Raw genomic sequence first — 12,086 nt, 5'->3', positions numbered from 1 at the left:
TTTCAAAATCAAAAAAAAAAAAACAAAAAAACAAAAACAAGATACAAAAAGAAAAACAAATGAAGTAAAACAAGTAATTAAAGAATTAATGTAAACTTAAATGAATAAGAATATTTTCACCGCAAGCAAGCAAACAACAACAACAACAACAACAAGAACAAAAAAACAACCAAAATTAAGCCACAAACTTAAATTGATATATTGTAATTTCCGTTTCTGTCTGTATCCCCACCCCAAATCCCCCCCCAACAAAAAACCAATTGCAACAAATTTGCACTTAACTTTTTTCCATCACTCACAGAGCCACTAAACACACTTAAACTGTGAGCAAAACAAACAACAAAACCAAAAACAATTCAAGAAATGGCAGCAGAGAAGAGTCCAATTCAGCGCCGTTTTGAAACAGAAAGGTTTCTAGAAAGAGTATCAAACATATTCCATATAGGCTGGCACGAGGTCATTTGTAAAAAGAAGTCAAAGAAGTTGTCAAGAAATGCAATTGGCTCTAATGCCAAGCACTTAAACTAGTTGAGAATTATGACTAAATGAATTGAGAAACAAATAGAATGGCAATTCAATCTTAAGACTGTACATCAGAGAGTCCAATTAGAGTTGAGGTCAAACGAAAAGTCAGTTTCAAAGTTGGAAAGAGTCCTTATGAAATGTTTATGATTCTTATGATTCTATATTATGCACTCAACGGAAATTGACAAGGTTTAGAGGTCAGAGGCCAAAAAAGAAAATGTTGTCGATGTCTGGATGCTCTTGCATTTAATTTTGTCGCATTCCAGACAACGATGCTAAGGAAAGTAATTAAGAAAATAAAGTGAGGATCGAAAAAGAGCGACAAGTGGACTAATAAAGTTTTTACATTTTGAAATGTCCTTTGTGTTGACTCTGGCAATGAATTTAGATACAATTTCAAGCAAAAAGAGACTTTAAATTGATTGCTAAGATCGAATGGGCCAACTGATGGAAAGAATCTCTGCTGCCTTTATCACACACACACACACACACACACACACACAAACACACGTACACACTCACACACACATATGTCTTTAAAACAAGATTTATAAATAATTATATTTAAATTTACATAAACTGCAAAACTAACAGTAACTCTTAATAGGCAATGTAGTTGGCAAGCATAAAGAAAAAATAATTTAAAATAGAAAAGCCCACCCCACACCCAAAATTTCCCACCTCCCCCCCCTCACTTTATCACTTTCCCTTTAAACCACCCAACCACAACTCTTTCTCCCCCCACCCACACAAACAAAATGAATAAAAAAAAAACCAAAAAATGGTTAAAGAAGTCTTTATATAAATCTATATTATATATTATACTATATACATATGTGTAAATTAAATACAAAAAAAACAAAAACTAAATAAATTAAATACAAAAATCAATGACGAAGTGTGTAAAAATTTGTGCATTCGTTCATTCGATGAATAGAACAAAGAAAAACCAAAGGATGAAAGTAAACACCGAAAACAAGCAACATTAACAAGAATATATATGTATATTTATATATACATATATATATATATATAAATTAGATACATATATATATATATATGTATATATATATACAAATATATAGATATATGTATATATCTTTATATATATATATTCAATTTAATGAAGTTGAAGCCACACAACAATTAAAACCAAGAAAAAAGCAAAAAGCTAACAAACTATTAATAATACTTAAAATATATATTTTAAACATATACACACTCACACACACACACACTTACATGCATACATACAAAACTCCCCCCCAAAAAACACACACACACACATTATTTATATATGCCATACACACTTAAATAAGAAAAAAAATGAACAACAATATATATTAATTATATACAACAAGAAAACTAAAAAAAAAAAAAAAACGTAATGAGAAAAGGTTTAAAGCAAAAGCCACTAGAAAGAAAATAGAAAACGCAAACCAAAAAAAACAGGAAAAAGAATTCATCTAAATACAAAATTTTTATTTTATTTAAAAGTTGTTTTTTTTTTATTTCACACAGAGCAAAGTTAGGCCAAAAGAGACAGATGAATGAAGCGGCACACACAATAAATAAAGTAAATTAAACTAAATTGAATTAAATTATAAAGACAACCACACACACACACACACACACACACTTACACATAAATTATGATAATATATCAAGTCAAACAAATGCAAAAAAATGCTAAAAGAAATGAATAAAACTTAGCATTAAATTCATATATTTATTATATTTGCCAGGCAAACCATGTAAATTTTCATTTCGTTTGCCAACACTGGGCGTCGTCTATGGAGCGACAGATACAGATACATTTCACAGTTACAGATACATTTACATCTTCTTATATACATATATATATATATAAATATATATAAAAACTGATAAAACGCAGTGAAAAACAAAAGAGCAGAAACAAGATCCCCCAAAAACCTCCCCGCACACACATTACCACACACACATACACACACTCACACACACGCGGAGCAGTGAAAAATCGAAATTGAATTGAATTGAAATTGAATGTAAACCAAGTTATAATTACAACTATTAAAAATTATTATTAATTACAAATAATTATTATACACAAAAGAATAAGTATATGAAAAACCAAAAAAAACCCCCAAAAAGAAAGATGAAAAAACCCAAACCCAACTGGCAAGTTACATATAAAATAAAAAACAAAAAAAAAAACATAAAAACAAAAGCATAAAAAAAAATTACAAACACAAACGTAAAACTACAAAAAAAAAATAAAAATAAAAAAATTAAGAAAAAAACATAAAAAACAAAGAAAAACAAAAAATGCAGAAATATATATATTATATATACTTTATAGACATTTAAACATGAAACAAATGGAAAGGCAAAAGGAAAGAAAACTAAAAAATAAAGTTACAAATAATAAACTTTTACCATAAAATATCAAAAAAAAAAAATATATATATAATATTAAATTGAGTTTTCATTTGGTCCAAAACACTTGGTAAGTTCTGCATTCTACAGATCATCAGTTTCAATGTCCTTATTGAGTCCTGCTTAACTCTTAATTGAAGATTCCGCTCACTCTTTGCTCAAAGATACAGTAATCCAAACAAATAAATCAGAAAACTGAATTTAATTTTAATGTCAGATCTATAATCAGTCAAACTAAGTCGAGACGCTGACTTTGGTATACCATGCACTAAGTGAAACAAATATTGAAAATTCTTAAGAGTCCAATTCATATGGAACTTTCTCTGTGTCGGATTAATAAACGCAATTTTGATTTGGAATGTTAGTCACGCTAACTATCAAGTCATCTTTTTGAAGAAGACAAAAAATACCTACCAATAATCAGCAATGTATTATAATAAACCTTTATTTTATTCTAGTCAATTTTTGGAGTATTTGAAAACTTTATGTCTTTATTATCCAGTTGGAATAATGTCCTTCCATCTAAATAAATCTCTCAAGAACTAAATTTATGTTCAATTCTCGGATCGGGTTCAAATCGGTTAGTAATTGGCGAAAGTACAGTCTAAAAAAAAGGCAGATGGACCAAAAATGTATGTTAAAAATTCAACTTGACCGATTTCCTTTTATGTTCTAACGTTCACACCTAAATTGTGTATTTGAATTCGCAAAACTTTGACTTAATACGGTACTGAACTCTCTCTATTTCTTCCCATAACTTGGCTATTTTGAATGCGATTTTTATGAAATTTGTTGCAGCCATAGATATTAATAACCTTGATAAGTATACCAAATTTGATTGCTCCCTTTGGATTAATGCAGGATAAAATCACGAGAAAGGGTAACTGTTTAGATATTTTGGGCCATAGCATATTGTATATAGCAAATTAGAAGATTTTAGCTCGTATAATCTTAAAAAACACTATTCGAATTAGAGAAGCAGCGTACATACTAGTGATAATGAAAACGATATGATGTCTCTATCAGCATATTCAACAGCATTATTCATACCATTTGCCGTAAAAGTTAGCTGATCATATCCCTCACAGAAGTACACGAAACGTCAAATAAATTTTTATATATACTTAGTTTGCATAGAATGAGAAACAAATTAAATTTTGCTTAACTTTTGAAGACAAATGATCACATAAATGATTCAATCCTCTTGGGTAGCCCACAGCATTCAAACTCTACACCTTTCACATAACTATTGATGAGGGGCGGGGGGAAACAACAACAACAACAGAAATGCCAACTAGATGACAACTCTGTTCTCTACGTTCAATTCCCAGCTGCTCTTGCGCATGCGAATTAGTAACGTTCTTTCAATTTTGCAATCCAGTCGCAATGCGGCGGCGACGACGTCAAATTCAAGCGCGTAAACTTAAAAATCGCGTTAAAAAAAACTCACAAAAATTGGCCAATTTGTAGTATTTAGAAAACGAGTGAAAAAAAAAATAATAAAACCAAAACAAACTATAAACAATTTGTGAACGGAAATAATAAAAAAAAACTAACAATAAGTGAGACAAGGGCAAGGCCAATGCTGGCAAATGATGGCAAAAAGGAAAAAAAACAAAATGCTTCTGATGATCTGTTGACCAAATGACTCTTCGATCGATTGTGTGTTGTGTTTGAATTTGTTGTTTTATATTTTGTGGCTTTTTTGTTGCTGTTGAAACACGAAACACCGCGTGGGCGTCCAAAGTGGCAGTTATGGCCATAAAATACAAATATGTACGTACGAGGTATGGATAAGCAGGTATTGAATCAAATTTGTGGCAACCGAATAGATGTGCAATAATATTCACTAAAAGAAACAGAAACCAAAAAAAAAAAAAAAAACACAAACAAATAACACCAGAGAATCAACAACCTACAAACAAAATGAATAATCTTGAATGATGTAAGCTCCCCAAGTTCTGTGTTCAGTTTTTCACTGTGTTCTCTTCAGAGTCTGTCTCACTGCTGTCTACTTGGGGCGAATGTAAAGCTGTTAAAAAATGCCTGCATATGCATACATATATATATATCTATATGGCAAACAGATTAATTGATCAACCAAAACTTGCCCACCCACTCTTTCAACATCACTCCTTCTCTCTCTATCTCTGTTCCTCTCTCTGTCTAACGCACTCTTTGGCAATGCCATGAAATGCATTATTGTTCCACACGTGGGTGAAGTGGTCTTTAACTAGAGAATTGAATGAGCAGCATAGTTAGTCAATGGTTCTGCTTTTACAACTAGCACTAGCACATAAATCAAAATGCAATGAGTCAAAAATGTTCCTCACTGATTTTTCTTACACTTTTCAAATCCAAATCTAAATATTCAAAACCAAATTGTGAGCTTAATTAACTAATTAATGCTATGAAGTAACTACTTTAGTTAGTTTTTAATGGCCAAAGAAAACAAATTTACTCTAAATTTACTCTTTAAAAGAAGAGTAAGATACATTCAATATTAATATAACTCTTAAACTAACAACTTTGTTTAAATACAAATTTAAAGTGACACATTTATATTTCTTTCTATTTATATATTGATCAATTTCAGTAACAATTTTCCCACTTAATTTGCGGAACAAACAAATTATTTTAATGATCAAGTTCAACAAATTATTCAATGACAAGCTTTTCATACCCTTATAAATTGTATAAACTTTATAAACATTTGACATTTTTATTTTATTTTATTTTATTTTAAAGCAGCAAGCAGACTTATTCAGTTTCTACTTAAGCATTTTTTTACAAAAAGTTTGAGCATCTATTTTGAAAATAAGAAATAATCTTCAAAACTTTCGGCTTAGGCGTGAAATAAATTATTAAAGTCAAGAAGTTCGAACATTCAATTGTAAGCACTTTTATTTAAATATTACGTCAAAATTTTGTACAAACTAAATTGATTACTGGTTAAGAGCCAACACTTCACAAGCTCGTTAACTAATTAACCTTTTTTTAATTATCAAAATTGTGTATATTTGTCTTAAACTAGCTTTCTAATACCTTCAATGCCAACTTAGCCTAGGGAAACAACATTAGATCACAGGTATTGAGTCGTCTTAGAAGATGCTTGGATCGAAGGTAATCTATACTTTTGTAGAAGTCTTCAAAGACCTTTTGAAGTCGTCATTTGTATACCATTCTCTTGGAAGCTTTACAAACAAGTTGAAACTTAATGTTAACTATATTCTTATCGTTATTGTAATCTACGACTTGAAATATGATTCTTATCATGCCAATTAAAAAATTGTTTGTGCTTTTCACAAAAAGAGGACTTAAGGAGTTAAAGCTTATTACAAATATATATACAAATTATATTATACAAATTATAAATAGATGAATATTAGTTCTCGACAGCTCTAACCTTTACTTAATGTTTCCAATTGATAATAAAAGACATGTGTATATATCCTCTAGGGTCGGTGATGCTTGAATCTGAATAAAATTGATATATATATACTCATAGGTATACCCACTTTTTTCTGCAAGTGTATAATTATCGATCGTTGGCAGAATAGATTCGTAAATTTTGAATGAATTATAAACAAATCGAGAATGAATTAACTGACCCTAAGACCAAAACACACACAAAATGCATAGCCTATATTATCCACATGGCCATTTCAGTTTCTCAAAGCTGACAAATTGACGAAATGTGTATATAAGTATGGATATAACATCGTCTATGGCAGACCGACCAAAATTGGTTGCCCAAAAGTACAATCCGAAACCCCCCCAAAAGGTGTGTATTTCGCATATGGCCCGCAATTGTTGTGCTTTGCATTTTTGTTTTTCTATTATGAATTATGAAATTCATTTACATATAGTCGAATACAAAAAAAAAACAAAATAAATAGTGAGAGTACATATGTATGTAGGTACTATGTATATAACTGACAGATTGATTGTTGTATCTCAAGACCCGCTAACCTATAATATCAAAAATAAATACAATATTGACCTATATTCTGATACCACAAACAATTTCATCTATTTTGAGAAGCATTATTTTCCTTTTCATAAACTGACGACACACGCACACACACACACACACAAGCAAATCTCAGTTGCCCTAACCTGAAGTCTTATATTTTAGTTGGCTAATAATAGAATTTGGGCATCAACTGAGCGATCTGTTTAGTTATACATACATATTTGCGTAGTATCAAGCACACCTTGAACATTGCAACCAAAAAGATCACACAACACAGAACAACATTATTGACAGAAACAAAGAGAGAGTGGGAAAGAGAGAAAGCTAGAGAGAGTGAGAGAGACAGTGAGCAACAGATAGAAAGAGAGAGAGGGACACTAAAGCTAAATAAAAGTAAATATGATAAACTTATAAAATGACCTATTTTCAAAAATGTTCACAAATCTTTATGAATCTTTGGTTTCAAAAACTTCCCAATCTATTCGGAAAATTTTAATTCTATTCGCTCTTTATAAGAAAGGCAAATCCATAAAGGTTCAGATATTGAAACATTTATGGTCAAGTCAGGATTAAAAACAATAATATTTACTTTGCCCAGAATTAGTTTATTGATTAAACATTAATCAAAGTAAATGTTAATATTGTAGATTTAGATTTAAAATCATTTTAATCAAGATCTAGTTAAACAGTTTTGCCCATCATTTGAACATTAATTTTTGGCTTCACTTTCAAAAGAAATTTTCAAAAATTTTGCAAATGATCTCGATCATTCCACATAGATTAGAACTCATTCAATTCGAGGGTATGCATTGGTATCAGTTCTACCCAAATTTAGACAATCCACTCATACCAAATTTCTATCAAAATAGCATCTTTTGATGGTGATCCAATTGCATTTACTAAAAAGCTAAGAAGCCAATTATATATCAACACACACATATACATATATCTTCACCCTGATCCATTCGATTTTTGTGTTGATAAAACAAACACGCGTAGTAAGAAATTTTTCCTACCTCCCCCGCTCTCTGCCACCAATCCCCACAGTTTTGCCAACCCAAGGGCTGGGCTCATGAATGAAAAGCCAACGGAATTTTCATTTTCTTTTTGGCTTGTTGTTGTTGTCGTTGTTGTTTTTGAGCTATATGGCCGGCAACAAGTTGAAAAGTTTTCTAAAAATGAATACACGAAAAATTATCTTCGTCTTTGGCGTTAAAATACACAGAGACACTAACAAAAACGACGATTCTATTCTATAAAGAAGAGCACGAGGAATTTGATTTGATTTTTCATTTGGTTTTTATTTGGTTTTTGGTTTGGTTTTTCTTTTTTTCCTTCAGATTTTGTTTTTGTTTTGTCGACTGCTCATTTTGGTTCCTCCTCTATTGTGTGTGTGTGTGTGTGTGTGTGTGTGTGTGTGGATTTGCTGCTGCCGCTGCCCGCTGCTCTTATTGCTTCTGCTCTCTCCAACCATCTAAGGAGCATATTTTCCCCCCTAAAAACACACAAAAAGCAAAACCCGACAAAACAAAAAAAAAAAACAAAAAAAATAAAGATGCTTTAGCCGCAACTAGTTGCGTTTTGGATGTCAACACGATGTACACGCGATTGCTGGGCACAAAAGTGATGTGAGAGAGAGAGCGAAGCGAGGGGAGCAGGAGCAGGAGCAGAGCAGGAAGGAGCAGCGAGCCTGGAACAGAAACAGAACAGAAAATAAAAAAGCACAAAAAAAGAAATAAAGAGAAAGAGACTGGAATTAAAACTAAAGCCAAAAACTGATGGAAAATCGAGAAAACCTAAAAAAAAAACAAAACAAACCCTAACCCAAATAAGGACTTGAAAGATTTTGCCAAAAAGGTAAATTCCAAAAAAGCATCCTGGCAGAGAGAGTAAGAGAAAGAGAGAGAGAGAGAGAGAGAGAGAGAGAGAGAGAGAGCAATGAATCAATTGATCGTTGGCTAATACAGGGAATGGATCATTAGTCTTTCTCTCTCTCTCTCTCCATCTCTCTTTTAACACGTTGTTGTGACCAAAGTCTGCCCACTTTAGACCATTTATGGTCATGCATTTTCTCTGGCTAGGGCATCGAATTTCAAGACACACAAAAACAACAACATTTTCAGTCATTTTCACATAGAGCAAAATGCGTTGCTCTTTTCAGATGATTTTCTTTGGTATTTTTTTTCTCCTTGGTCGTCGTCTCATTCTAGGTGTGCGTGTGTGTGTGTGTGTGTGTGAGCGCCACTTGCCAGACATTCAAAATAGAATTTCCCCGCAGAGCGGTACAACTTTGCTGCCGGCGAGCGAAACACAAAAAAAAATCAAATAATAAAGAAAAACGTGTGTGTGATTCTTCTCCTCACCACAGATAACCCTCAAAAGACAAAAAAAAAAAAAGGAAAACGAATAAAATAACCGAAAATATTTATAAGAAAAAGTAAAAGAAAGAAAGCCAAAAAAAAAAATTCGGGTGACATATTTTTCTAAATAGTTTTCCATTTCTTTCTTGTGTTTTTTTCCATTTCATGCAGTGAGGATGCAGGATAAACAACCAAATACTGGCACCACCATTAAACTGGAGCATGACAATGATTTGGATTGCTGGCATCATCGTTTGGATTTAAATTCCAACAGGTTGTTGCTACAAAACTCTGATGATCCGCTCATCTCACACGGTGCTGCCAATGATGTACACGATGAGGATCATCCATTTAAAACATTGTTGGCCAGCAAAACGCAGGAGCAGCAACAGCAGCAACACAACCTGCAACATCATCATCATCATCATCAGCAGCAGCATCACCAGCAACATTTACATCTGCATACACAGTCTCAACAACAACAGCAGCAACATAATGTTGCTGGCGCTTGTAGTTCGTTAACCAAGCAGCAATTAAAAGCCAATTTGTTAATGGGAGCCAGAAAAGTGACAAAAAGTCAAGCTCAAATGCAATTGCAGACACCAAATGAAGTTAAGGCCACACAAATTCAAACCACAAAACCGCGACAAAGTAAGAAACGTCAAACAGCAGCCGGAGCACTTAAATTGCGTTTCCATCATCAGGCCTTGCCGGCGGAATATGCGGCACATTTTGAGGCCACTCAAGGAAACAGGCCAACTGGAAGACCGGCAACATTATCAACAGCCACTGGAGCACCACCACCGCCGCCACCGGCAAATCCTGCTCATGAGAATGTACGCAGTTGGCTAAGGAAAATTGCAGAAATCCAACGTACAGCCGAACGTCAGCAACAGCAACAAAAAGAGCAGCAGCAGCAGCAGCAGCAGCAACAACAACAACAGCAGCAGCAACAACAGCGACAACAACCACAACCACAACAACACAGCATTTCAACCAAGTTGGAGGTATCTAGCACAACAAGAACAAAAGATATAGCCACACCACTTAAGCGTAATACAGTTAAATACACCGATTTACCCTATATGGGTGAGATAACTTTGGATAATTATAAACCTAGACGTGGTCGTAAGCCCAAGAAAGCGGATATATGCCATTTAATTTATAAAAACTATGGCACCATAGTGCCAAATTCACCACCAGTTCGTCATGTGGCCATGTCTGATGAACAGACAGTTGCCGGAGTCGTAGCAGCAGCAGCAGCATCAGCAGCAGCATCAGCTGTTACCACTGTCCATTTGCCTGTAGAGGTGGTGGAGGTGGGGGACGAGGAGCCACTCAATTTATGCTTGCGAGATCAGAGTAACGATCGTTATTCCATTTCCAGCACGGAAAGCAGCAGTGATAGACAACAGGCTACCATAACGCCGGCGACAACGGATACACCGACACCGACCACAACCACAGATTGCCGTAGTTCCTGCACAACACCATTGAGTCAGTTGACCACCAGCACCACTGCAAAACCCACTGAGATGGAACAACGCCAGGAGCCAGCGAAATTGTTACTACAACCCGCTGTGGGTCTCTACTATCAACAGTTGATGGAAAATTGCAATTTGGCGGCCATCGAAACAATTGAGAAGGACAATCAATTGGCCCTCAAGATACCCATACCAAATGGTTTCTTTGCCAAAGAGCCAAATAACAATCACCATAGAGATGCATCGCCTTTAATGCTACGCAAAAGGAAACGTTCTGCCATCTTTATACCACCAATGCCGGCTGAACCATCGGCTAGTCCATCCACAGAGGTTAGCATTTGTAAGTTTAAATTTACTGGCGGTGCCAAGCCCAGTTTGCAGGAGAAGAAGATGCTCTCAGTGGATGCAGAGGGTAATTATCGTTATTATAATGGTACAGGAGATAAAACATTACGTGGCTATGAGTTCATTTCACGCGAACAACAACAACAGCAGCAGCAGCAGCAGCAGCAGCAACAGCAGCAGCAACAACAACAACCACACCAATTACCATCATCAATGTCTTCGAGTGGGGGATCAGATAAAATCTATATTGATATACCGCCACCATCAACGGATCTCAGCTTGGAATTGTTACATATACCGCCAGAATCACCAACCTCCTCATTACTATTACCCACTGTGGTTGTGGCACCACCTCAAAGTAGTCCCCTATCGGCCTACTCAACAACATCACAAGGTTCCATAACTCAGCCACAACAGCAACTGCAACAACAACAACAACAGCAACCACCGCCGATTAATGAACCAAAACGTCGTTCATCACGTCGCTCCAAGCAACGTGAAAAACTTGAAAAGACATTCAAAGAGAAGGGTTTCCTCATCCAAACGCAACAATTGCAATCAGCCGAAGGTGCCACCTATTGTAAATTTCGTCAATTGAAGAAATTCACACGCTATTTATTTCGCAATTGGAAGGATCACATACCAGACAGTGATCTGGCCAAACATCATCATCATCATCCACATCCACATCCATCGAGCCATAATGGCCCAAACGTTCGTCATGATGAGGATGATGAAGATGCTGACACAGCTGCTGCTGCTGCTGCTGCGGCTGGCGTTGGTGGCGTTGTCCTTGAGAATCTTCTGGGTGGCCCCCTAGAGACAAGCACTTGAGTGCTTCAAGTCAAAGAGACATACTTTATTTTATGCACTGCCAAAGATTATAAGTTTTTAGTCATCTAAGTGTTAAATTCCGTCCATCAAGCGGTCAGCTATAAATATTATTTTTATTATTCTTTTTTTTTTTGTTTCTAGTAT

The 12,086-nt window shown here is 34.5% G+C and overlaps 1 protein-coding gene across 1 annotated transcript; it reads left to right on the top strand.

Annotated features, from left to right (window-relative positions):
• The first annotated feature begins 4,636 nt into the window (after positions 1-4,636).
• On the top strand, positions 4,637-12,076 carry LOC6639028 (myb-like protein Q). The gene is made up of 3 exons (XM_047012171.1): positions 4,637-4,730; positions 9,451-10,207; positions 10,268-12,076. The coding sequence occupies exons 1-3, from the start codon at positions 4,718-4,720 to the stop codon at positions 11,940-11,942; spliced, it is 2,445 nt and encodes an 814-aa protein (XP_046868127.1). The 5' UTR covers positions 4,637-4,717; the 3' UTR covers positions 11,943-12,076.
• Positions 12,077-12,086: the final 10 nt, after the last annotated feature.

The sequence above is a fragment of the Drosophila willistoni genome, assembly GCF_018902025.1.
Source record: "Drosophila willistoni isolate 14030-0811.24 chromosome XR unlocalized genomic scaffold, UCI_dwil_1.1 Seg144, whole genome shotgun sequence".
Classification (NCBI taxonomy): Eukaryota; Metazoa; Arthropoda; class Insecta; order Diptera; family Drosophilidae; genus Drosophila; species Drosophila willistoni.
Note: the sequence above shows the minus strand (reverse complement) of the source record. Positions and strands in the feature narration are given on the sequence as shown.